The sequence below is a fragment of the Neolamprologus multifasciatus genome, chromosome 18 (genome assembly GCF_963576455.1).
Source record: "Neolamprologus multifasciatus chromosome 18, fNeoMul1.2, whole genome shotgun sequence".
Lineage (NCBI taxonomy): Eukaryota > Metazoa > Chordata > Actinopteri > Cichliformes > Cichlidae > Neolamprologus > Neolamprologus multifasciatus.
The window spans coordinates 37,258,799-37,285,657 of record NC_140456.1 but is presented as its reverse complement, the minus strand read 5'-3'; the positions used below and the strand labels follow the sequence as shown (position 1 = coordinate 37,285,657).

The window sequence follows — 26,859 nt, the reverse complement described above, 5'->3', positions numbered from 1 at the left end:
TCGCCAACTGGTATGGCAACAACACCGTTTACAACCGCAAAGCTCTCCAGAAAGTGGTGTGGTGTGCTAAAAGGATAATTGGAGGTGAGCTTCCCTCCCTCCAGGACATCTACAGAAAGTGGTGCCTGAGGAAAGTGGTAAGGATCATCAAGGACTCCAGTCACCCCAGCCATAAACTGTTCAGACTACTTCCATCAGGAAGGAGGTTCTGTAGTATCCTGTCCTGAACCAACAGACTGAGAGAAGCTTTTTCCACCAGGCCATCAGACTGCTGAACACTTCATAGACACCTCACCTTCACTTACCGGAACTTCAACATTATGCACTCCACACTGTATATAAATACCACTTGTTTTGCACATTTCCAACTGCTGACGTTTGTATATTTTATTTTTATTTTATGTACATGTACATGTACATGTACACACACACACACACAGTATACATATTCAGTAATGCACACACTTTTATATTTATACATATATTTATTCTTATAATTCTCAGATTTACCCATTCTTATATTTTGCTTGTTATTATCTTATTGTATTTTGCACACCTCTATTGCTTGTGAAGCTTGCACACAAGAATTCCACTCGCATGTGCTGTACCAGTGTACAGTGTAGATTTTATTTGATGTTTTTTTTAAAAGTCAGTAAAAATAGTAATAAAGTTGATCAACCAATGTGTCCAAACCTTTGCATCAGTACTCAAATTAAAAAAACAACAACAACAATTCAGATTATCCAGCAGACACAATATGTACAACTATATATCAGATTGTTTCCACATAATTATGTAAATATATTTTACAGCTAATCAGGTAAGACTATCTTACCTTGGTTGGAGTTTTCCTTGTTCTCATTTACTGCAACTTCTTGAAGAAAGAAAAAGAAAACAAAGGATCAATGTCTGGTAAATAATCAATGTTTTGTTAATAACAACATTTCATTCGTGGATCATTGATATGTTACTTTAAATTACCTTTGTAAGATTCCAAAGGTGGGATCTGAGGTTTGATTTCAGGCTGTCCTCCACCTTCTGCCATTGTGGCGCTATACAGCTCCATCTCCATCTGCTCCTCATCTTTACAAAGGGTTCACATGGAAGTAAAGAAAACACTGGCTGACGTTTGGACTCCTCCACCACCTGTACCAATCCCAAGGGTGACCCAGCCAGGACGCAGCCTGCCTCCACACCCGTACTCACGGTGGGAGCGGTGGGTGCCTGACAAGTGCCTGTACCTGTTCCTGCTCCCATCTGAGAGGCAACAACATTTACTGAACAGTTTATTACCCTTTGCAAATTTACGAACAGGGGATGGCCCAGTAAGTAGTCACATGATTGGAGAGTACTTACCATGTGCTAATGTCAAGGACGCATACAGTCTCTCCTACCTCCCCCCACTGGGTAGGTCAGACCATAACCTCACCTCACCCCCAGCTATGTGCCTATTGTGAAAAGGGAGCCTGTGACCACTAGATTTATTAAGAGCTGGTCAGAGGAAGCCATAGCGGACTTACCCGTAGTCAGCCTGCAATCCACAGCCACACCACTCTCTCTCCCTCTTTCACCACATGCCTCCTGTAAAAGTCCTGAAACCCCTCCCCACTTGTCACTTTCACTCGTGACCAGGTTCAGGACAAATGAGAAGACTCACCTCAGGCAAATCTGCTGGACCTGACGGGGTGAGTCCCCGCGTCATAAAGGCCTGTGTCCTTTAGGACGCGGGGATGTTGAGGACCCAGGAGCAGAGAGAGGCGAGGAGACAGGACTGAGTTTTAACTAAAGGAGATCCTTTATTTGGGCTGATAACAGGTGTGAAGGCAAAACATAACAGGAACAGAGGCTATGGTTAAAGTAAAACCTAAACTGGAAAAACACTAGAAATGGCTAAATGGAGTTACTATGACTACTGTGAACAGGACTCTGTGCAGGTGCATGAAAAACTATGAACCACATGGCATGAATAAACCAACATGAACATGACCAGCACGGAGCCTTCGCGTGGGTGCATGAAAGAACTAGAAGAATTAAACAGCACGAATAGGAAACATGAACTGCACAGAATCCTGAAGAATATTTAACTTGAAAAGTGGGATGGAACACAGACGACACGAAACTGAACAGAGGAAGACAGAGGACTTAAATACTTACGAGGTGATAAGGGGAAGTGGAGACACCTGAGGAAAAAGCTGACTAGTATGAACATTATGATACCACAGTGGAAGTGTAAATTAAGCACAAAGGACATGGAAACAAGACTTTCAACATAAACAGGAAACATGACGAGACGCAAACATGCCATGAACTTGACAACAAGAACAACAGAGATATGAAGCAAGGAGACTTAGAACAGGGGAGAATACAGAAAAGGATAAACAAAACAATGGACAAAAACAGCAACCTAGGTATCGCAGAACTGTGCTAGATATGTGAAAATAAAACTAGGACACAAATATCAGTAGTATCAAAATACAATGAAACTCAAAACAAAACAATGAGATGGCTATAGAGAGATCCATGTTTATTTCTGAATTACTAAAATGATGCTTATTTTTTGAATGAGATTCTGTTCTTGTTTCTGAAATAAGGAGTGCTTAGCAGCCTGGTGGAAATGTATTAATTCAGGGTGGTTCATTAATAAAATTGGTGACCTCATTTCCCTTTCCGTCTATTCATTTTAAATTCTGAGGTGAAGACAAGCATCAGCAGCACAGCTATCTGAGCTGATTAAACATGAGACTTGTTTGCCTATTTTGTGCAAAATAATGCAACGATGTTTGGTTAAATTGAGCAGACAGCTTTTGAACTGCGACTGTCAACAATTAATGTCTGTGTGTGCGTTTCCTAAATCAGAAGCAGAATTTAAAGTGGTAAACAGAATGAACAGGTTTGTGCAGGTACACTCAAATTCCCCATCTAGTTCATCAGTGGTAGAAGATAGAAAATATAGATATATGATTTAGGAAGTATTAAAACCACAAACCAGTCATACTGATGGGTGTTGTAGAGCCTGTTAGAATTTTTTTTTAATCTTTTCTATATATACCTCATTATTTTATGTTTCACAATTACTTCATGATATTTTATCAGACATTTATGCCTTTTACTGCACAAATGTGTGTTTATAGAATAGAGTGTTGAAAGTAGACCGGTAACAAAAAACCTAGACACAAACAGAGCATGAGAGAGCACTCTCGCTCTTGTTCTCTTTAACTGTTTAATAAATTGAAGAAAAAAGATACTGTCAGTTTTTTTGTCTTCTCTCTTAAAAAAAAAAAACATGACACGACACCTTTTGGTGAGGACTGATAACTGTTTTACGGCCCTCTAAAGAGCTAATCAGTAACACAATAGCTTTAAATCAACAGATCTCTGCAGATAGAAATGATCTGAAAGCATGCATGTCCCTATACAGCCAGCACAGCAGTTTATGGTGAGGACAGAAAGATTTACCTGCAGCCTTCAGAAGCTATGCTCTTCTACTTTTGCAGTTTCCTGACCGCTGATCTTCTTCTGTTCAAAGTCACTCAAAGTGTCTCCTTAAATAAAGTAACACGACTCCACCCCCACACACGTCTACCACATGATTTACAGGAAACCATGTACTTCTCAGCAGCACTGTTTACTTTCACTTTCAGTGTGTGTGTGAGTAAGAGTGTTTGTGAGTGTAATTGTTTGTGCGAGTGTGTGCGTGAGCGAGAGTGTGTGAAAGAGTGTGTGTGTGTGTGTGTGTGTATGACTGAGTGGACTTACCGTTATCTCCTCACTCTCTTCCTGTGTGTCATAGGGCACTGTTTAACATTTTAACTGCTACCAGAGGACTATGGGTGAGTCAGAATCAGTTTGTTTTTGGCATCATTTGTGCGTTTTTTCCAGTACTGAGTCTTCTACTGCTGACAGTGGAGTGATTGTTTCTTAAACAGCAATCAGAACGGTTTATGTTGGACCTGATTATTTTAGGGTCTTAGGGAATAAAGAGTGACTCCACCCCCCTCTTTCGAAGGCAGGAGGATGTGCATGGTCCATCCCCCCGGTGACCCACTGGTGCTGCTGGATGTTAGACCGCCCAGGATGACACAGGCGTATCCCCTAGTGGACCGCCATCCATCCAGCCTCATCATCATCATCAAAAAAATGGGTTTCCTTCAGAAGGAAAGAAACCCACCCTGCTGGTTACAGGACAGCTTCTGCCTTTTCCTGTAGCGGACGATGGTCCAACCTCCTGAGGCCATCTGGTCCTCAGTACTTACTTGATTTTTGTGTTTGTGTTCTTTGTTTTTTATTTGATTTTTTTTTGTTTGTAAATGAACTGTTTTTAATGTATTTAACATTTTACCTTTTTAACCATATTATAAAACTTTTTTTAATATAATGCTGTTAATGTTCTAGCCTTTTAAACCTGTTCCCATTTTAACCAGGCTGCATTTATTCCTCCTCGGACATCGGAGGCGATATTTCCATTCTATACAGCTGGGTGGGTGCTATGATGTTACTGATTGTGAACTTTATTTTACTAAGGTTAGTTAGTAGAGTTTCCAACCGTCCCGTATAAAACGGAATCGTCGTGTATTCAGAGAAAATATTACGTGTTTTGTATTGAGGTGAAAAGGAACGCAGTTTATCCCGTACATCAGCTAGAATGGAAAAAGACACAAAGCTGGAGTTATTCTGCGTCTTTACGCTGTCAGCTGTTTTTTCTTCTCTCATTCACTCCCCTCCGTCTCTTGTTGCTACTTCAATCATGAAACGGATCAATGATCAGCTGATCGGCTTTTCTGACACAAGTCCTGTCTCTTGTTTGTTTATCAAGAGTTGTTTGTTTGTGGGCGATCGTGGCTCAAGAGATGGGAGTTCGCCTTGTAATCAGAAGGTTGCTGGTTCGAGCCCCGGCTCGGACAGTCTCGGTCGTTGTGTCCTTGGGCGAGACACTTCACCCGTTGCCTACTGGTGGTGGTCAGAGGGCCCGGTGGCGCAAGTGTCCGGCAGCCTCGCCTCTGTCAGTGCGTCCCAGGGTGGCTGTGGCTACAATGTAGCTGCCATCACCAGTGTGTGAATGGGTGGATGACTGGATATGTAAAGCGCTTTGGGGTACTTAGGGACTAGTAAGGCGCTATATAAATACAGGCCATTTACCATTTTTACCATCGCCCACTTTGCACCAGAAAGAGGAAACCAGCGGAAGTCGTGCTAAACAACAGCAGCACGTTTAAGCTTGATCAGCTGTTCTTAGAATTTATTTAACATTAATTTCTAGTATCAGCTGATGTTTGCTGGAGCCACAGCTGTAAAGCTGCTGGTCATGATATCGGTTTGGATATGTGGTGAGAGGGAAACATGAAGATGAAACCAGGAGATGTCCTTACTGAATCATCAGAGCTGAACAGGTGATGGAGAAACAGGTTTACCTTTTAGGTGACATGAATGAGTTGAAGTTATAAACTGTTTCTGAGATACATATTACACCAGGATCCTTTGTAGCTGACAGCTGGTAACTCTGCAGGGGCGGGTCTAGCAAAGTTTTGCCAGGTAAGGCATTAACAGGGAAAGGGGGCAGAAAGAAATACTTTTCTTTCTTATTCTCATTTAAAATGTCTTGTTTTTAATAAATAATTATCTGAATCTTACATCCAAAGTTTTCACCTGATGTAAAATGTATAGAAATCATACATATACCAACAAGACAGTGTACATCACTGTCCAACATGTTCTCACTCCCAAAGCGTAACATTTTACGCTAGGTGACAAATCGTCAACATATTACGTTTTCGGCTACCCACCACGTTCCTAAATGACGACCTCCGAAAAATGAGGAAATATGAGAACCGTATGGACTCAATCTACACATGTTTGCTCTTTTTCTTCAAATCGCTTAGAAACACGCTATTTAACATCATTAAAGTCCTGGTTAAGATCAGGAAAAAGGTTATCGTTAGGGCTGGAATACAGGGCTGGAATGTCTATTACCGCAGGAGCGTCATTGCACTGGATTTCAGCCATTACCCGCCGCGTACCATAAGAACGCCGAAGGTCTCCTTTTGCGTTCCTCAGGAACGCCGCGGGACGTGACAAAACGTTGGCATGCTATGCCTCGGGAGTGAGAACAGGCTGCACTGTCACAACAGTGTTTGTTTTCATTCAAAGGCTTTATGGCTTTTCCTATAATACCTGGGGGGCCGGTCTCTAGTGAAAATGCCCGGGCCGATTTTTTTGTCCCAGTCCAGCCCTGGGCACGACACGCAGTGAATTAATCTGAGAAGGTGCATTAAAAAAAATAAATGGCTGGGCCACTGGTGCACATCACAAATTAGCTCGCATAGACACATTAGTTGTGCCGCTTCTTAATGATGGTATCTTAGCTGACTACCCCAACTACCAGATTCAACTTGTAATTGGCTAAAAATCACTTAGCCTACCGGTGAGAGGGACGTTGCTAGCTGGCAGTTTTTTCAAGCAATGTTGAAATTTCCACATTCTGACACTTCATATGCTTCAGGAGCTGTCCGCTCAGCGCAGCATCAGCACCCCAGAAATACATGGATACCTCTGTAGATTCGAGACAGAATTCACTATGCATTTTTGGGCCTTTCAGGTGTATGGCCCAATGTTTTCTTTTCTAATCAAACCAGAAAGCTTTAATGAGCAGCTGGACTTCTCTCGCATTAACTGGCTGTACACAGAGGAAATTGAAATGCAGCTGATTGAACTGAAAAGCTCGACTCTGTGGGGGTCAAAGTTTGCAGAACTACAAACGCTGCTGGAATCCACAGCTGTGTGTGTTCATGGAGCTGCATTTTCACCTGCTGGATGTCACTACCTGACAAGTTTAACTGTCTTCAGAACATTGCAGAGGCATTATTGATAGTACTTGGCTCTACATTTCTGTGTGAGCAGATTTTCTCTCACACGAAGAGAGTCCTCAGGTAGCCGTCTGAATGCTGGACACGTAGACCTGTGTCTCTGAGTGGGAGACCAGAGATCACATTAACATGTGTATCCCTGTATTAACAAACAACATGCCATGTTGGCCCAGTTTATTTTTCTTATCATTAATTTGAGGAGGCCATAAATAGCATTTGCATTTTCTGTTGTACAGTTCATTTGCTGTTATGGATAAAAGTGTCTTTTTTTGTTTCAAAATAGCTGATAACTATTTGCTGATAGTTGCCAACATTTGTGAACAAATATAATTTTATAAAGTTGTTCTATATAGTGTGTAACTGTTAATATAGAGCAGGGGTGTCGAACTCCAGGCCTCAAGGGCCAGTGTCCTGCAGGTTTTAGATAGCACCCTGTTTCAACACACCTCCATCAAATGATTAGTTCATTACCAAACTTCTGGAGAAAAGCACATTGTTTTCTGAGGAAACTTTAGACACATCATCAGAAAGGTAGAAATGTTTCCGACCCCTGGTGTAGAGTAACGAATAACCAGTGAATTCCAGAAATCATGCACTGTAAATGGAGAGCTAGCTCCTCCTTGTATTCTTCAGTGGTGAGGACAAACCACTCCTGACACAGAAACTCCACTGTGTGAATGTGGTCCGCCGAGCTCAGCACAGGGCCAAACAGCTTTCTTGCTGGACACTGAAAAACCTAAACTAAACTGAGGAGTACAAAATGTGACCAGGTGACCAGAACACACAGAGGTATGAGGGAGAAAACAGAAGAGGCAGACACTAAATACAAGAGGTGAACAGGACCAAGGGGAAAAAAAGCTTGGAGACACGCCTGACACTGGTTACACAGATGAGATGGGGGAGAGCAAATAGAAGATTACGCACATAGACCAAAGACTACCAAAGTAAGAAAGGAAGTACACTGACTGAACTTTACAGGCAGACTCATGAGCAGACACATTAGCTCTGTCCCAATTCAGGGGCCACACACTTCGGAGTACGCGGCTTTCGCGGTCTATGTGGGCCAGGTACTCTGGGTACGTGAGAGTGAGAGAGGGCCGGAAGTGCAATGCTTGTGAAATGGGATATTCTAGCCTTCGTCACGCTGCTCAGGTTGCCTAGCAACCATGATACTAACCTGGAGAAACATTTCATACAGCATTGTTTGACAGAAATGAAGGTAAAAAATGTTTTTTGTTGGTTTGTTTTTATATGAGATGTTTTGATTTGTCGAGTATCTGAGGATGAGACAACGGGACTGTAAAAACATGATTGGCGTTCATTTCTCTATCCAACTGTAATTTTAAGATTAGCTAGTAAATAACAATTAGTTAATGTTGCACATGAGACTAGTGCCATCTCACTTTGGTAATGTAAATATAATATGGCAGATATATTATTTATTATTATATTAATTATTATTTATTACAGTAGTGAGCTTGAACTCTGTTTCAAATACTGAGCTTCAGGAAAGATTCAAACTGCATTTATTTATATTTCCTATCACTTTATATCTTCACTCAAACACAAGCATCTTTTACAGCGATGTATTATACATAAGAGGCAAATATTGTTCTTTTAATATGTTGGCATTACTAAATCTGTCCGATTGCTTACATACATGTGTCAAAAGAAAATTTATGAGCTAGGATAACTGTTTTTGATAAAATGAAGAGTAGACTGATATATTAAATATTCCTTTATTGGGTGAAAAAAATCATGTTATATTATAACATCATGACATCATGACAGAACCGATCCTCCAAGGACCGGCTCCAGACAGCCCAAAACAAAAACAGATGACCAATGTCGAGGTTCTTTTGATTTGGAAGGAAAAGTAAGCGCAGACAGAGTCCCAGGGAGTGTCCAAAAAGTGATTTATTAAACACACGTATTACAGCGCGTGGGAGGCCGGTCTCTTCGCTCATCTCCAAAACAGAAAGCTTTATAGTCTTTATGACGTCAGAACAATTCCTGGACATGATCATATCAGAACAACAACAACCCTTCCCGGACTCGAAACCAGATGTTCCCCATTTATGGTCATAGAACAGAACAACTGTGTAAGACGAGTGTTCTGTTGTGTAAGATTGTTGGACCAGGCCACCAAAAGTTGAGTGTCCTTATTTGACTTACACTGAATCTAGAATGTGGTAATTGATACATGATAATAAGGATGATAACCGAATAATGATAATGATAGGTGATAGACTAATGAAGTAATGATGAAATAATGATTGTGCATGTGAATAATAACATAGTGACAGAAAAAATAACATTCCTTTACGTGACAACTCCTCCTCTTGGGCTCGCTTGCGAGACCAACTTACACCAGGATTTGTCTCACTCATCCTTCCAGCTTACAATCTCCTTCAAGGGCATCATAGACTCACGTGCCGCTCAACCCTTCGAGCCAGAGCTCAGGGCTCTCTCCAGCATCTTTACCAAAACTCGCCGGACCAGAGGGATGAGACAACATCCGATCATTAATATAGCAAGAAAAACAACAAAAGAAAACATGGCAGACATAACAACACTCTTCCATTGCCCAAAGACAGACGTAAACCAGTCTCCCAGTCCAGTGTTCACACCTGATTGGTCATGCATAGTTTTACATAACATTTTCAGACTCTCAAGCGCTCTAGTAACCGTACCGTCTTGGGCCGTATTGTTTGGTATAAAAGTACAGCACATGTCCCCAAACATGGCACACACACCACCCTTCTCAGCCAACAACATGTCAAGGGCCATGCGATTTTGGATTCCCATTAACGACGTCGGTCCCAATTGTTCCGCAAGGCCTTCTACCGCGTCCCTAGTGAGATTAGAAAGTCTCAACACATTATAATGAACATAGTTAATGCGATCAACATTTTTATTTGGAGTTATCCATAGAAACACACTTTCAAAACCGGCCGCTATCTGATTAACTAACTTATACTCATCTGGAACTCCCCTGGGAACTCCTATTGAGTCAATCCAGGTTGGTGAGTCCCATCTTGGGTCATATTTGTGCACACCTCTAACACTTCTCCTACGTCTGGCTGTCAACACACCAGTGTCTAGCTGTGGAACTGTCTCTACTCTATTTCCTATCAGCATCAAAGGTGCTCCTAGGCGCACCAAAGCACATGTTCCCACACTCCCCAGTGGAACCTGCACCAAAAGGGTGTACTGCCCACAATAATAACATAGCCCACCCCTTGCCCAGGTGCCTATAATAGTACTTGGGTCACTTACATTATTGGTAGTCCTACCGGGGATTGTCCTCTGACACCAGCTTGGATCAATTCTTCCTAACGTATATCTCACACTGTCTGTAGAGAACTCAAAACATGTATAATTATCTTTTTTAGGTGTGAATGAACCTGGCTGTGTACGTTTATCAATTGGCGGATATAAACCTAACAAAGTGGTGCAGTTACCTGTGTTCACTGCCTCTCTAGTTAATCTCAGCATACAATCATAACCCCACTCATCCTCTGGATACAGAGGAGCGGGTTCAGTGAACAGACGAGGCCTAGCTGTAGCACAAGCAACACAATCAACCACTGCCTGCTCTTTAGCATTTTGAGCCACCCAATCTAACCAAAGATTCCTATCACCAAAACCTGTGGCACGCTCTATTAACTCTTGAGGTTTTAATCTAGTGTAATCTGTGGCAACAAACCATTTCTCTTCTGAGTCCTGGTAAGTAACTGTCTCTAAGGGATCCATTTGCTCTGTGAGATTCATTACAGTGTCATTCCCTACCGGTTTAGATCTTGGATTGAATAAATTCACCCGAATTATCCCCGTTGGATCAGTCCCTGGTTTATCTACCCCTATTACTAAATAGAACGCCCCTCCGTCATAGTTTGCCTCCAGAAGTCTAGTCCACGGTCCTAGGGAGAGAGTGACAGGGTTATGTGTAACAGAATAATCTTTCTGAATGGCTATCCCTTCAAGGGCCTGTGGAACTGTTGGCTGCCATCCTACTCCTGTCCAAGCAACCACATCCTGCCAAGAACACCACTGATCCGTTATATAACTGTAAATGTCTCCTTCCTGTGATGGGCCCCACACAGACTTAGGGTAACACACCATAGGGTGATAACAAATCCACACATCATATGTTCTCCAGCTGCTACCGTCTCCTGGGCATCTAACTACCTCACACAAATCGAATGTGAATGCTGTCGTGGACCCATTAACATACCCAAACTCGACTCCCCCACTGGCTTTGAGACACCCATCGTTCCCACCTGAGCCAACCTCACGCTTGAATTTTCTCGACGACTCGATCGGTTTGGACTTTGGAGCGGATAGACCTCTGCGTCTGGGCAATTCACCTGTCTGCCAATGAACAAACAAACACGTTACAACACTTATCAACCCCAACATTCCCATTAATTTCCAATTTTCCCACAATTTCATGATCACTGTCCCCAGGCTCTTTTACTCTTACTTTAAACTTCGTAATAAGAGTATAAAATTATGAGTGTAAACTTATGAGTATAAAAATATGCGATTAACGTACAAAACTATTACGACTCCTTTAAACTATCAATTACTTTAAACTAGAGCCCTAGCCTATCATGAGCCTGGAATGAATTGATGCTCGGCGCGTGACGCTCCTCTTCTTTCTTCGTCCCCCCAGGTAGACTGCTGGGGAGAACCGCTGCACAGGGGGAGAGGATTATTCTGCCTCTATGTTCCCCCTCGTGTTACTTTGGGTGGAGCTTATCTCGAGTAAGCTCTCGTCCGCCACTGCGCATTGAGACCAATGGAACCAGGTCTCACCCTTTCCCTTCAACCGAACCGCACTGGTAGTACGAGCAGTCACCTCAAATGGCCCCGTCCACCTTGGATCTCTCCACTTTCGCTTAATGACCTTCAGCCACACTGCTTTGGCGTCAGGGACGGCACGATCCACCGCATTCACTCCTACTCCAACCTGTTGTGTGAAACTAGACACAAGAGCTTTTAATTCTTTCCAACATTCAGCATGTTTTCTATTACTTTTTATACTTTCTTCCGCCGGGACTGTTGTCCAAGGACCTGGAAACTGTCGTCCTGTCAACAGCTCATATGGCGTGAAACCTGTGGATTGATTAACACAACATCTTATTATCATCAATGCAATTGGCAGGGCTGCAACCCAATTTAGCCCCGTCTGAGCAGAAATTTTAGCAATTTTATTTTTCAGGTTTAGATTCATTCTTTCCACTTTCCCCTGGGACACTCTCTTCCCCTGGTCTTTCTGGAACGGGGAACCTACCTGCCTCTGGTTTAATCACTGGCTTTGGATTGTGCCTCCCACAGATCAGGCACGTCCTAGCTTTTTCCTTAATCATATCCCTCAAAAAGGGATGCCACCCATGGCACAGATGTCTCTCCATCTGGGCCACACCCACATGGCCAAGCCCATGTGCTTCTGCAATCTTCTGTTCCGCTAGGTTAGCGGTCAACACCGGTCGTCCGTCAGGTCCCCGCCAGAGACCTCCTTCTTCCCATGCTCCTCGATTCTTCCAGACCCCCTTCTCTTCCGGGGCCGCCTCCTCTTGGGCCTTCCTGGCCTCCTCCAACATGTTGACTCCTACTTCTTCCTCCACGCTTATTTGCACAATCTGCCGTAGTGCTTTATAGCCGGCTGCCTCTTTCGCAGCTCGATCGGCTTCCTGATTTCCTCTGGCCACCATGCCAGTCCCCGAGGAGTGACCTTTACACTTTATGATACTCACCTCCTCTTGCACATGGCTTCCTCCATGCTTCAACTCCCCAATGAGACAGGTACGAAAATGTTGCACCTTCTCTCTAAAACAATCTCCTGCCAACCTGTAACCTTGTGTAAAAACCTTAGTCAGCAGTTACATGTTAAGCCTGTTTAACTCCCCGCTCAACCTGGAGCCTGTATCCTGCAAAACAAATCTGTTAAATCAAACTTCTTATTTACAACCAACTATAGATCATAAGAGCAATAAAGTATTCAGCACAACAGACAAGTATCATGTGCAGGTTTTCTCCAATCATTAACTCACTATTATTACCATAATTTGTCTCCAATCATGAATCATCCCAATTTACTCCACAATTTACTCAGTGACTTTCCTTAAGCAATGTCACTCCACCCATTTATCACTAGGAGCTCAAAAAGTGGCCAGCTAGTGAGCTCCATGTTGAACTATTCCATAAACACTACATCTCTTATTTGTTTCCTCATGTCACTTGTCTGTTTTCTACCGACTCCTCCACATGCACCCTTAACAAAAGCAAAACAAACATTAGCAACACACATTGACCATCCCGGTGATCAGGCGTCATAACCTATAAACACAGTTTCTTCACACATAAGCCCAGAAATCCTGTAGTAGGAAACCAAATGTCAATCAATTGTCCTGTGGTAAATCACATGATCAAACCACATGAAGAACTGTAATGCTGTAGAAAAATGCAAATGTTAGCGCTGCGCAGGTGTATACACTTTCTCACAGTTACCTCTGTGAGCAACACACAACACAAACCCATGAATGACACACCCCTGGTAAATTTACAAACACAGAAAGTGGCAGTTAAAAGTTAAATCGGCAGGCCACAGCTCCCGCAACCTCGGATGTTGCTGTCATCTTTCTGCTCCTGTAAAAGAAACACACATAAATTCATCCACCCTTTCGTCCTGTCTAGGTGGAGGTTAACTTTGAGTCGTGGTCAAGTCTTATCAGCTTTTGTCAGCTTTTACCAGTCAGTCAGTTTGTTTTATTTCCACTCATTCATCCATTCATTCTTTCTTTGCTGATAGTGGAAACCATCGTCGCATTTGATCTCCACGCTCAGCAAAATGACGTCATTTCAAAAAGAAAAAGAAGAACTTTAGATCGGATTACCTCGCTGAATCCTCTTTAGGCCGGGACTCTCATTTTCTAATTGTCCCAAATAAGTGGCTTTCTCCAGAGCCCATTTTAATGTGGAGAAACTCACTTGCAACAATCTCCTGGACGACGTGTAGCGCTTTTAATTCCCAACGTGCAGATCTGCTTAAAGAAAAGAAATTCACAAACAAACTCAGTGCACTGTTCAAAATAAAAATAAAAATAAAAATAAAATGAAAAAGTAAAAGATAAAACTGAAAAACAAAAGTGAATAAAAATACAGAAGCCCGGTCTTAGGACTTGTCACTCTTATAAGTGAAAAAATACCAACTCTAAACTTGGTGCAATGGTAAAACTTTCCCCATACTCCAGACACAAAAACAAAACAAAACAAAACCAAAAATCTGCTAGTTTCACTCATTTAAACTCTGGGTGCAGGATTCTGTTCACAAAATAATACTAATTCAATCTATGTATCAGTTCTCAACCCACTCAATAAACCAGACAGGATGCTGGTAACAGTATTACCTTCTTAAAATTGTGTTTGATCCTAGTGAGCTGATCGCGTGTGTGTGTGTGTGCGCGCGTGTGTGTATGTTAGTCGGGTTAATACATTTTCCATTTCTATGTATCCTTTTATGTACCTCCCCCCTTTTTTCTGAAACAAAAACACTCCGTTCACTCCTTAGTTTGTTTCAGAAACATCCAAATGAAAAACTCTGTCATAGTCAGGCACAGCTAAACCCCAATGTTTGCAGGTTACCATCGGCAACCACACTGTGTTGTTAACCCCTTCTACCAATGCCCTCTTTTAATGTGTTTCACTTCATGTATGATTTTGTGTTATCTCTAGTGCATATCATGTGAAGGTGTGGTGTTGTCTCTTCATTTTTCTAACAGTACTCTTGCATACCTCAGTGCTTATCTTCCTCCCCCTTTTTTCGTGGTCTGGACACTGTGTCAATCCTCCACTTCCAGGCAGTCGTTTGTCTCCCCGGATTCCTTAACCCAATTTAATTCCCCAAACTAAAGCAGCAGCCTCAGTCATCACGTGCTCCTTTTCTCTCCGCTCTTTTCTCCCACTTTTCAGTCCAATAGCAGTCAGTTCTCTTCAGCTTTGTCCCCTGTATCTCCTTGTCCCACTGTCTCTCTCATTGCCATCTTGCTCCAAACATGGCAAATGTCAAACTCAGACAGTCTTCTCAAAGGTCCTTCACACACAGTGAGGTTGCAGCTTGCTGGAAACGCATCTCCACCCATCCAATCTAGATGGTGGATCTTCTCTTTCTGATGCCGTTTGCCCACAGCGCTGCTGGACCTCTCTGCTCAGAACTCTGGTATTGTCTCTTGGACTTCTGTCCATTGTTGATGTTCATGCTCATGCTTCTGGAAGTGCACTCTGTGTCTTCAGGGAGAGATTAGCTTCCTTGGAGTTTGCTTGTTCAGGATGAGGATGGGAGACTGCAAAACAATTCAGCCAAAAACTCTGGCTGGGTGTTTCCATTTTTATTTCTAATAATTTTAACCTATAATTTTCTTCCGACTGCCGCCCATGGAGAATTGATCCAGGTCCGTTCCCCACCTGTAAACGACAGACTGAGAGACTTTCATTACTCATTGTGACTGCAGATGTTTTCATGTGAATTTCCTAAAACAACACATCTCTACTTATTTTGTTTTGACTACTGACTTCAAACCCCAAATGTGAATTTTTAGTTGTTCCTAACCGCGAACACAAAAAATCTTCTTGATGTTTTTATTAATTATTTTCGTCCACAACACTCCAAATTATGTTTTCATTTTGTGTCCAGCAGGGGAAGAAGGTGACCTCTAGCATCACTGCTTCCCCAGTTGGAGACAATTTCTCACTCACACTTCCACACTTTTATTTTCTTTGTTTATTTTAGTCCCTTTTCTTTCTTTTTATATTTTCACACGCACACATTAACCTGTTTACTCACTCATACAGTCAGCCATCAAATTCTCCATTCATCCTTGAGTACTTGATCACCTTTAAAGTCACTGTTAATTCTGTCAATTTATTTATCTTTACCTTAACACTAATTTACTCACTAAGATTTCTTGACTCTTATTATTTCACAGAAAATCAACTGAACTACTTCTCCTTCTTTTGTCATCCAGGAATTCACACACACATGCACAGGCTGGTCACTCAGCCCCCACCTTTTTCTTTCACAGAGACACACACATTTTACTCCTCGTTCAGTCCGCCTGTGAACCCGCCCCTCAAGGCTGGCTCACACTCACTTCCTGCTTGTCGCAGTACCGTTCAAACTCTCTGTGAGACACGTCTTTCTCTGCTTATTCTGGACAACGTCCTAGACGGCACACAGAGCGGGTGCCATCCATTCTTGTGCACCTCGCAAATTTTCAAACTGCGCCACAGACTCGATACCGCAGTTTCTCTTCCTCTAAAAAATATAAAACCAAACCCCCCAATTGACGTCACAGTTTGATTTCTACACACCACAAACATACACTATTTGTTTAATCCTCATACACTCAGCTTCTGTATCAAATCACTTTCACAGCAGTTATAATCAATAGAAGCAATTTACACAGCAGATTTACACTTTATTTTATATACATTTTATATACACAGGCCTGTATCAACATGAGAAACGACGCCAGATGCCAAGACAAATTATTCACCAGTTCCTTATCACTTCTGTATCGGTACACCTAATTAAACAGATAGAGGAAAACATTTTTTTTTTCCTTTAATCCTCGATGGGCACATGCGCTGCCCCCCTTTGTCTCTTTCTCCTCACACTCACACACACACACTGCAGGGTTCACCAAGCCCCCTCCTTTGCAGCTGCTTGAGACAGAGAGGCAGAGACGCTTTTCTCTTTTTTTCCACCACACACAACAGCAAGCCTATACATGCAAGCTTTTAAACAATATGAGCGCTTCTACACCGGTATTTACACACTATTTACATACACGGGCCCGTATAGATGCCAGTATTCCTAAGTTTTTGACTAATTTGAAAGCTCTAAGCCCAGGCTTCACCTTGGTCCACAGAACCAGCCTTGATGATCAGTAACCCGCGTCGGGAACGCCCTCACCGGCCACGGTCAGATTCCTAAGCCCTAATTAATTTAAAACCGCTCCCCGCAAGTTAACAGGTCGCTCCACGTCCTGCGTCAAGGGATCAACCTCACGCGTTCAGCTTTACTTAAAGCTCACTGTCACCCACGTTAATAGTCACGGCCGGGTCTCACCCTTCAGCCAAACAGCACAGTAAAAGGCAATCCTTGATTACCTGGCCTTTAACGGGTGTCCGAAGTCCCGCGGGAGGCCACCCGAGCTACCTGGACGCCACCAGTGATGAATCGCACGTCTGCGATCACCTGTCGCCGCTACACGCTGGACACTGCGCTCTACGGAGTCTCACCCCGGTCTAGGTTAATTTATACACTGTTTAAAAGCGTCCCTGGGGACTCTCAGCCCCTCAGTTTTCATTTACCTGACGCCCGAAACCGCGTTTCTACCACCCAATGCGTCCGAATTCCCTAATCTTAGAGAGTGCTTGGCATCTAACTCCACACTCTCACTTAACTCTCACTCTCACAAACCAAGCCTCTTAGCTTTATCACCACAAAAAACCTCACAAAAAACACAGAAAACCCCCTAAAATAAACAACAATAACTTTTGAGAGAATTTTATCAAACTTTTACCACTAATTATCCTAATTAAATAAAATCACTACGGACAGAACCCAGCAGAAGGCCCAGAGTGAACATTCAATTTAGTTTTAACTTCCCATTTAGTACCTTTGGATAAAAATTATTCAACAGGTGGTACTGACCTTTTATACCGCGGTTTTTGTCACCCAGTGGGTCCCCCCCAGGTACCCCCCGTCTTTTGGCACTCCCCAGGAGCTCCGCTCCCCCGCAGCGCGTCTTCTTTCCCCCCAAACCGGGTTTCGGCACCAAAATGTCGAGGTTCTTTTGATTTGGAAGGAAAAGTAAGCGCAGACAGAGTCCCAGGGAGTGTCCAAAAAGTGATTTATTAAACACACGTATTACAGCGCGTGGGAGGCCGGTCTCTTCGCTCATCTCCAAAACAGAAAGCTTTATAGTCTTTATGACGTCAGAACAATTCCTGGACATGATCATATCAGAACAACAACAACCCTTCCCGGACTCGAAACCAGATGTTCCCCATTTATGGTCATAGAACAGAACAACTGTGTAAGACGAGTGTTCTGTTGTGTAAGATTGTTGGACCAGGCCACCAAAAGTTGAGTGTCCTTATTTGACTTACACTGAATCTAGAATGTGGTAATTGATACATGATAATAAGGATGATAACCGAATAATGATAATGATAGGTGATAGACTAATGAAGTAATGATGAAATAATGATTGTGCATGTGAATAATAACATAGTGACAGAAAAAATAACATTCCTTTACGTGACACCAACCACGGGTGGGCGGTGGGGAGGCAGTTCTGGGGGCTGACCGTGCAGACGGCCGCGACGACACAGTTCAGGAGGCCGCCCACGACAGTGATGATGTCCAGCCAGCGGCCTGGAAAGTGGCCGCCGATATTGAGGCGACAACAGCCTCAATATCCCCTCAAGCCCTCCAGCGGAGACGACAGATAGCTGTTCCTCGGACCCTCCAGCGGAGATCAAAGTCTGCTGAAGCGGTTCCTCTGACCCTCCAGCAAGAAGAGTCGGCTGAAGCGGCTCCTTGCACCCTTCAGCGAACACGGAAAGCTGGAGTGGCTCCTCTGACCCTCCAGTGAAGATGGAAGGCGATGGCTGAACGGACCCCTTGGACCCTCCAGGGGAGACAGGCTGCTGAACAGGCACCTCGGGCCCTCCAGCAGTGACAGACAGAGAACCAGTAAGTACAGGGACCTCTGGCAGGCATAGAATAGAACCAGCAGGTTCGGAGACCTCTGGCAGAGTTGAAAACAGGCTGTAGCTGCGCAAAGCGTTGACTCTGCTCTGGCAGCGACAGCAGGGTGTAGTCCTCAGCATGCTTTTTAGCCTCCAGGGGTCCAGAGGGATCTAGGGGTGCAAGGCGTCACAGATGATATGCAGCAGTGAGCCCCTCAGTCTGCAGGGTTCAAACAAAAGTGTAACTTATAAATACGTGTTCATACTTTTATTACACAATCAGAGAGAAAGAAAAAAGAGAGAGTGCAGGACAGACAGACAGGTGAGGAAAGCTAAGATCTCTACATTGGAGAGACCAAACAGCCAATTCATAAACGCACAAAACAGTTCCCTTTGACCCTCATCACCTGTGATTAGTTTCTCCGCCTAGGTAAGCATTCAACAGTTTGTTGGATATTAGATGGGAGACACACACCATTACCAGATATGAATTTTTGTCTGTCCTTTGGACGTGAAATAATCTTAGCAAATGGTATGCATTTGGCAATTAGATGTCTCTCCGGAATGTTCAGATCACACAATTCAGCTGGAATATCTTGCAGTTCTAAACCATTGACAACAGCAAGCTTTGGCATGCGTCCACTTTTGAGGGAACTTTGACACGTGTGACAGATATACTCCTTTCTTCTCTTAACAGGAAAGCTGCAGTGATCATCACATGCTTCATCACACATATGAATAAATTTACTAGTTAGACACTCTTGAGCTACAGTTTGGTGTTTTGAGTAATTTGTTCTTTTGCAGATTTTCACCTGATTAGGAAAAGAAGCTTTTAGACAAACAGTACAAACATAAGATGGTGCTGACTCAATGTTTCATATGAAATGAGATATGGCCTCATTCATTAAAGTGTTATCTGGATGACACTGTAAACTTTCAGCTGGTCGATCCATCTGATGACTTATGTATACAATCTGCTACTTATGTTTTGCTTTTCCTGTTTATTACATTTCAGCAGTTTATGTGAGAGTTCCTCTGTTTTCTTAGTTGAACAGGAGACAGTCTTTGAATCATTCTGAGGAACAGAATCTGATGTTATCTGAGTTTCTCTCACAGAAGATGCAGAGGTATCTTTTTCCGAATAATAATAGGAAGGACAATGGTTATTTTCAGTAGCAGCTGTCTCATTTGAATAATAAACTCTGGATGGCGTGACTTTACTTGTTATAGTTTCCATCAGTAGATGTCTGCTCGGTAGATGTTTGTGAGTTTAACTCATGTACAGGTTAATTTAAAGCTGGTGTGGGAACACTCGTAGCGGGTTGTCTGTATTTGTTGGTTTTATTATGGAAAATGGTAAGTGGCTTGTATTTGTATAGCGCTTTACATAGTCCCTAAGTACTCCAAAGCGCTTTACACGTTCATTCATCCACCCATCCACACACACATCCACACACTGGTGATGGCAGCTACATTGTAGCCACAGCCGCCCTGGGGCGCACTGACAGAGGCGAGGCTGCCGAACACTGGCGCGACCGGGCCCTCTGACCACCACCAGTAGGCAACAGGTGAAGTGTCTTGCCCAAGGGCACAACGACCGAGACTGTCCGAGCCGGGGCTCGAACTGGCAACCTTCCGATTACAAGACAAACTGCCAGCTCTTGAGCCATGATTGCCCCCTGATTAGCATCTATTTGTTCAACAGCATTTTCACTCAATAGGCTGTAACTCATAAGTGCAGGCTGGGGTGATGCTAAACATTTGGAACAAGCGTTTGATTCTGTCAACCATGTCATTAAGACCTGTGAATGTTAACATAATTGCCACACCACCACTTACACTTAGAGACAATAGCATTCCTGTAGACTTATGTGCATGACCAGAAGTAACGCAGCAAACTGTGATGACCATTCCTGCCATGACTAGCAAAGTGTAGCGAACCTCTGTAGTCCTTGTTCAAGGTTTGGAAGGTGATCTTTAATATCGAATGTGCCATAACGAGCAAACTGAGACATGTCCACTTGATACTCGTGTCTGTGGCTGGTGACCACGATAGGAAGCTCACCTGATCATTGGGGGTGATTTAAACTGCGTTATTAACAGCATTAGACAAATCTGCCACTTCCTCTAAACAGATGGTGCATCTGTTATGTCCAGGGCTTTCTCAAACTTAATGACCCAAGTTTGTCTTTCTATTAAAGAAAGACATTCCTTTTTTTAATACATGGTCCCTTCTTTACATAATATACTCGAAAAATCATAGCACTGTTCCGGAGGTGGTAATCTCATTGGATGCTGAAAAAGCATTTGATTGAGTGGAATGGGAGTATGTTTTTGCAGTCTTGAGAAAATTTGGTTTTGGTAACAATTTTATAGGCACAGTGGTGGTCTTGCTCTGCCCAACTTGATGTTTTATTACAGGGCAGCCAACAAAAGTTTACGTATTGGCTCAGTGAACCTCAGGCTACTTGGTGTTGCCTTGAGGCTGAATCATGCCTCTCTTCCTCAATTTCAGAACTATTTTTTTTCACCCATTCCTGTTTCCCTGTTACAATTTACAGATAATCCTGATGTCATTGCCTCTATAAAAATATGGTATCAATTTGGGCGTCAGTCTCAGTCTCTGGCCCCAATCTGTAACAACCACCCCTTCCCCCATCCCTGGTGGACAACTCCTTCTGTATATGGGCAAGAATAGTTATTTTATGTTTCAATGACTTTTTTTTTTGGACTTTTTGTGCATTTTCTATTTTGCCAAAGTTTCCAAGTCAGCACCCCAAGAATTGGTGGAAAGACTTATTTGAGCTGAAGCCTCACAGTAAGGCCCTTATATCAAAATATATACTTTAATTACAATATCAGGCAATTACTCAACCAAAAAAATAGCTTCCAGTTGAGAACAGGAACTGGATTTTAAGTTTGGGGAAGATTACTACTTTTACTACTACTACTCTACTTTTAAGATTAGGCTTAAAACTTTCCTTTTTGCTAAGGCATATAGTTAGGGCTGGACCAGGTGACCCTGAATCCTCCCTTAGTTATGCTGCAATAGATGTAGGCTGCCGGGGGATTCCCATGATGCATTGAGTTTTTCCTTTCCAGTCACCTTTCTCATTCACTATGTGTTAACAGACCTCTCTGTATTGAATCGTATCTGTTATTAATCTCTGTCTCTCTTCCACAGCATGTCTTTCATCCTGTCTTCCTTCTCTCACCCCAACCGGTCGCAGCAGATGGCCGCCCCTCCCTGAGCCTGGTTCTGCCGGAGGTTTCTTCCTGTTAAAAGGGAGTTTTTCCTTCCCACTGTCGCCAAAGTGCTTGCTCATAGGGGGTCATATGATTGTTGGGTTTTTCTCTGTATCTATGAAGCGCCTTGAGGCGACTTTTGTTGTGATTTGGCGCTATATAAACAAAATTGAATTGAATTAAATTGAATTGAATTGAATTGAATTACAAGGACAAAAGTAATTGAGAAAATTTATACCTCATCCTAATGTGCAATACTCTACCTTATTCAGTTTAAGACTGTATACAGACTTCACTTCTCAAGATCTAGACTATCTAAAATATACCCTGGCATTGCTGGCCTGTGCAACAGATGCAATACCTCTCCCTGTGATTTAAGTGATATGTTTTTGTTTTTGTTTTTACCTACCCAAAACTTCAGTTATACTGGACTTTTTACTTTGAAGTCCTTTCTCATGTTTTGAGTGGTACATTCAATCCATTTTTGGTGTTCGTAAAGATTCCACCCTAAACCTTAGTCGGAAGGAGCTGGATGTTATTGCCTATCATCCCATCCCGGAGAAGTTCTTGGGTGAGTTGGATAAGACCGGGAGGGTTTCTTAACTTAATGTGCTCTGATTTTTTGCCAACAGGACCAGGCCTACGCCACAACAGCTCGAAGATCACTTTTATGGTAAACCTGTTAATGGGACACACTCTGAAATGGGCTTAAGCAGTCCTCAGTGGACCCGAAATATCCTATATTGACTTTCTTTGTAAGTTTTGGAGTGTGTTTGATAATGGCTCGAGCAAGGATGCAGCAGCAGCACACAGGATGTTTAATCTTTGGCAAGGTATGAGAACCGTGGCAGACTTTATTGATTTTTGGATTCTGACTTAGGAAACGGGGTGGAAGGAGAATTCGCTCCACGGTACTTTTCTGAATAGCCTTAATAAGAAGCCGAAACACAAACTGTCTGCTAAAGAGCTGCTCGCTTCACTTGATGCTTTAATTTCTATGGGCATTAAAATGGAAGACCATATGCAACAGTATGGTGACAGTGCATCAACATCTGGGAATTCTACGGACGACGGAGGCTTGGAGAGGCCATGGCCTGGAGAAGAGGCAGTGGCCGAGGAAGAGGAGGAGCCAATGCAGCTCAGACGAGCTCGTATCTCACCTGTGGATTGGAGGAGACGGCCTCAAGTCAGTAAGTGTCTTTTTTGTGGGAAAAAGGGACGTTTTGCTTATGCATGCCTGGCGTGGCCAAAAGGGCGCACCTGTCAGTAAGCATGGTGGATACTGGCAGGCTTTGTTAAAGATACTGCTCTACTCGAATTTAAGTGCCGGACTAAGATTCTCCTCACCCATACACATCAGTGTTTGGCCCTCATTGATACCAGTGCGGAACAGAGCTTTTTAGATTGCTCACCAGTTAAAGAATTAAAGATGCCTTTGACACGACTAGTGATACTAGTTCAGGTGTCCACTTTAAATAGCACCAAACTGACCCCCATCATTCACCCAACCCATTCAGCTTTTTTGTCATGAAATCACGGGGAAAGAATTCGCTTCTTCCTATTTGATGCCCCAGGGACCCAGGTTGTTCTCAGTTTCCCATGGCTGAGTTTACACAATCCTCCGATTGACTGGCCCAATGGGAGTGTTGTTGGCTGGAGCCACTGGTGCCACGAAAACTGTTTGTGCTCCGCTACCCCCACTGCGTCTCCCTCACCACGTAATGAGGCGGGCAGCGCCCTTGATCTCTCCTCTGTGCCGTCAGTTTATCATGACCTGGCCGAGGCATTCAGTAAGGACTCAGCCCGTTCGCTCCCACCTCAACAGCCCTATGATTGTGAAATCGAATTGTTTCAGAGGGCTCCACTTCTAACTAGTCACTTAAACAGCCTGTCTAAATTAGAACGGGAGTCCATGGAGTGCTATATCACGGTCTCCCTGGCGCTGGGGATAATCCACCCGGTTAGTGACTGACTGTCTTTTTGTCGAGAAGAAGGATAAATCTCTGAGGCCATGCATAGACTATCGTGGGTTAAACAAGATTACCATAGAAAATGAATATTTTTTGTCTTTAAGTCTTCTGCTTTCGAGCTGTTACAGCGGTCACGAATTTTTCAAAACTGGACATCAGGAATGCTTACTGTCTGGTCTGAATCAGACAGGGGGATGAATGGAAGATGGCGTTCAATACTCACTTTGGCCATTCTGAGTATTTAGTTATGCTGTTCGGCCTCACGATTACACGTGCCGTGTTTCAGGCGTTGGTAAATGACGTGTTGAGGGACTCTTTGAGTCACTTGTCACGGCGAGTGGAGTGAGCTGTGTAGAAAAATAAAGGAGGATCAAATCGCAGGCAGCCGTGTAGGAGTGAAGGTGGTTTATTGAGCACAATGCACAAGTGGAAAAACGGAAAACAGATCACACTAAACTATACTGGAAACAACTAAACTACTGGATACGAACCGGAACTCAAACATAAAGCAAGGTAGACAACGGTACAAGATGGTGACAGCAGGGAGAACACACGAATGGGACATGGTGGATACACAGACGGACCAGCAACTACAATGACAGAAGACGCGACTTAAATACACACAGAGAAACACAGGGAGATTACACACAGGTGGTGGACACAGCTGGGAGTAATTAATGAGACGAGACAAGGGAGGTAAAACTGAACACACTCACATGAGACGCAGAACTTCACAATAAAACAGGAAACAAGAAAACACTACACAAGGACGCAGACTCGACACTGAGACAGAAAATGACACATGGAACTTGAACTATGCTATACAGACACAACCAAAGGACAATTCCTAAAACATGAATAAACAGACACATAGATTTCTAATAATAATAATAATAATAATAAACAAAGCACAAGAGTAACAAAACGATCATTCAAAAATAAACCAAAACATAATAAACTCAGACTGCTGGGTCGAACCGACCCAGAACTGTGACAGTTAGGTATGCATACATAGCAAAGACTTGACGTGGGAAGACAGGTTGGAGACAGGTAGTAATTGGAAAAAAACACAATGAAATGTACAATACAATAGGCAAGTGAAGGAGGGAACAAAAGAGACCTCTAGTCATGCTGGTCTCCTTATGGGAGGTCAGCATGAGAACAGAAAACAAAAAAAACCCTCCTCTGCACAGAGAGCACACACATATTCACATCACAACACCATAAACCACATGACAAGCATCTGGGGTAGGGAAAGGGGGTGAGAGGTGAGCTGAAGTAGCCACGGCAAACCAGCCAAGCGCTATCAATCCAGCGCTGGAATTTAGACCCGCCGTCTGACTTCAGCCTTGGAGATAAATGTTCAAAGGCGTTTGGAATAGTCTAAACATCAGGGTGAAAAGAACTTGTTATGTTCAGCTCCAGCCTTGAGACCACAGCTGGCGCCGATATGGTAGCTGCATGAAATGATGGTGGTTTTCCTTTAGTGTGAACAACAGCACGTCAATTTCTCAGTTGATCTAAATGTCCGTCACTGGTCTCTCAATCTGTTGTGTTCCAGGGCAAAAGTAGAAAAAGCACACAAGACTAGACAAGGACATTGAGAAGCCAAGCAGGGAAGATAAGGGAGAGTCAGAGGAGAAACCTGCGACTGCCTTCGTCAAGAGCCAAACAAGAAAAAGGAAAAACTCAATGCGTCACGGGAATCCCCCAGTAGCCAACACCTATTATAGCATAATTAAGGGAGGATTCAGGGTCACCTGATCCAGCCCTAATTATATACTTTAGCAAAAATGAAAGTTTGAAACCTAATCTTAAAAGTAGAGATAGTGTCTGTCTCCCGAATTCAAACTGGAAGCTGGTTTCATAGAAAAGCGGCCTGAAAACTGAAGGTTCTCCCTCCCATTGTACTTCTAAATACTGTAGGAACAACAAGTAGGCCTGCAATGTGAGAGGGAAGTGCTGTAATGGTGTGATATGGCACTAAAAGGTCATTCAGATAAGATGGGGCCTGATTATTTAATACCTGGTATTGTCACGGTCCTGAGTCTGTGGACTCAGTGTTTTTCTATTTGTATTAGTTATCCTTGATTTCATGATGTGCTTTGATTCTCTTGGTTTTGATTTCTGTCGCTAGTATTCCTAGCTCCCTAGTTCGTTGGAGTGTCTTGTGTTCTAGTTCTTAGGTTGTGGTTTCTGTGTTACTTCTGTTAGTATACAGTCATTTCTGCCAGTGTGTCTCTTCTTCTCTGTCAACTGTATCCCCTAGTTTAGTCCACATCTGTTCGGTTTCCTGTTTTACTTTGAAAGTCTGTGTACTATGTCAATGTGTTGAGTTTTTCCTCCCCTTGTCTTGTCATGTCTGATGAGTCCCAGCTGTGCTCTCCTCCTGTTTCACATTCCCTAATCACCTCAGTATGTATTTAAGCCCTGTGTTTTCCCTGCCAGTTGTTGTGTCCTCCACGTTTGTTGTGTGTGTATTCCTCGCCATCTATCTCCAGGTTAAGTCATGCCACGCTATGCATCTTCAGTCTAGTTAGTTTGTGTTTTCTTTTTGTATTCCCAGTTTTGCCGCACCAGCAAATAAAGCTGCCATATAAGTCAATGTTTTGTCTCCGAGTCCTGCACTTGGGTCCAGCCATTGCCAGCCACACAGCTCATCAGGATTTTGAATTCAATTCTGGACCACTGTATACTTCATAGGCGTAAATGTCTAATTTTACGTTTTTAATGATTTCTTTAAAAAGGTCTTTTTGGAAGGATACCGCAGTCTACCTAGAATTAGGAACTGAGCAGAGAAAAGGCAGTCTTGTCAGGTCCCGATTTTAAGTTCCCTCCTCCAAGCTCCACCCTCCTTCTCAGGATGAACATAAAGATTTCTTTGCAGAGATGTTTGGTCGTTTGACTACTTCTTGACCCACGGTGTGCGTGAAACAATTCCCTTTTCTTCATCTCAGAGTAATTTTCTTTTAGGTTTTGTATTTTTCTGTCTATCGAGTGTTTCTACTAATGAGAAA

The 26,859-nt window shown here is 43.1% G+C and overlaps 1 protein-coding gene across 1 annotated transcript in view; it reads right to left on the bottom strand.

The window, feature by feature from the left end:
• Positions 1 to 3,503, bottom strand: part of LOC146498602 (interferon-induced very large GTPase 1-like) — a 37,314-nt gene extending 33,811 nt beyond the window's left edge. Inside the window, exons 1-2 of the mRNA XM_085141531.1 lie at positions 982 to 3,503; positions 836 to 874 (exon numbers count right to left, since the gene is read on the bottom strand). Coding sequence (XP_084997657.1) covers positions 836 to 874; positions 982 to 1,072 — 130 coding nt within the window. The 5' untranslated portion in view covers positions 1,073 to 3,503. The remainder of the gene's footprint in view (positions 1 to 835; positions 875 to 981) is intronic.
• Positions 3,504 to 26,859: the final 23,356 nt, after the last annotated feature.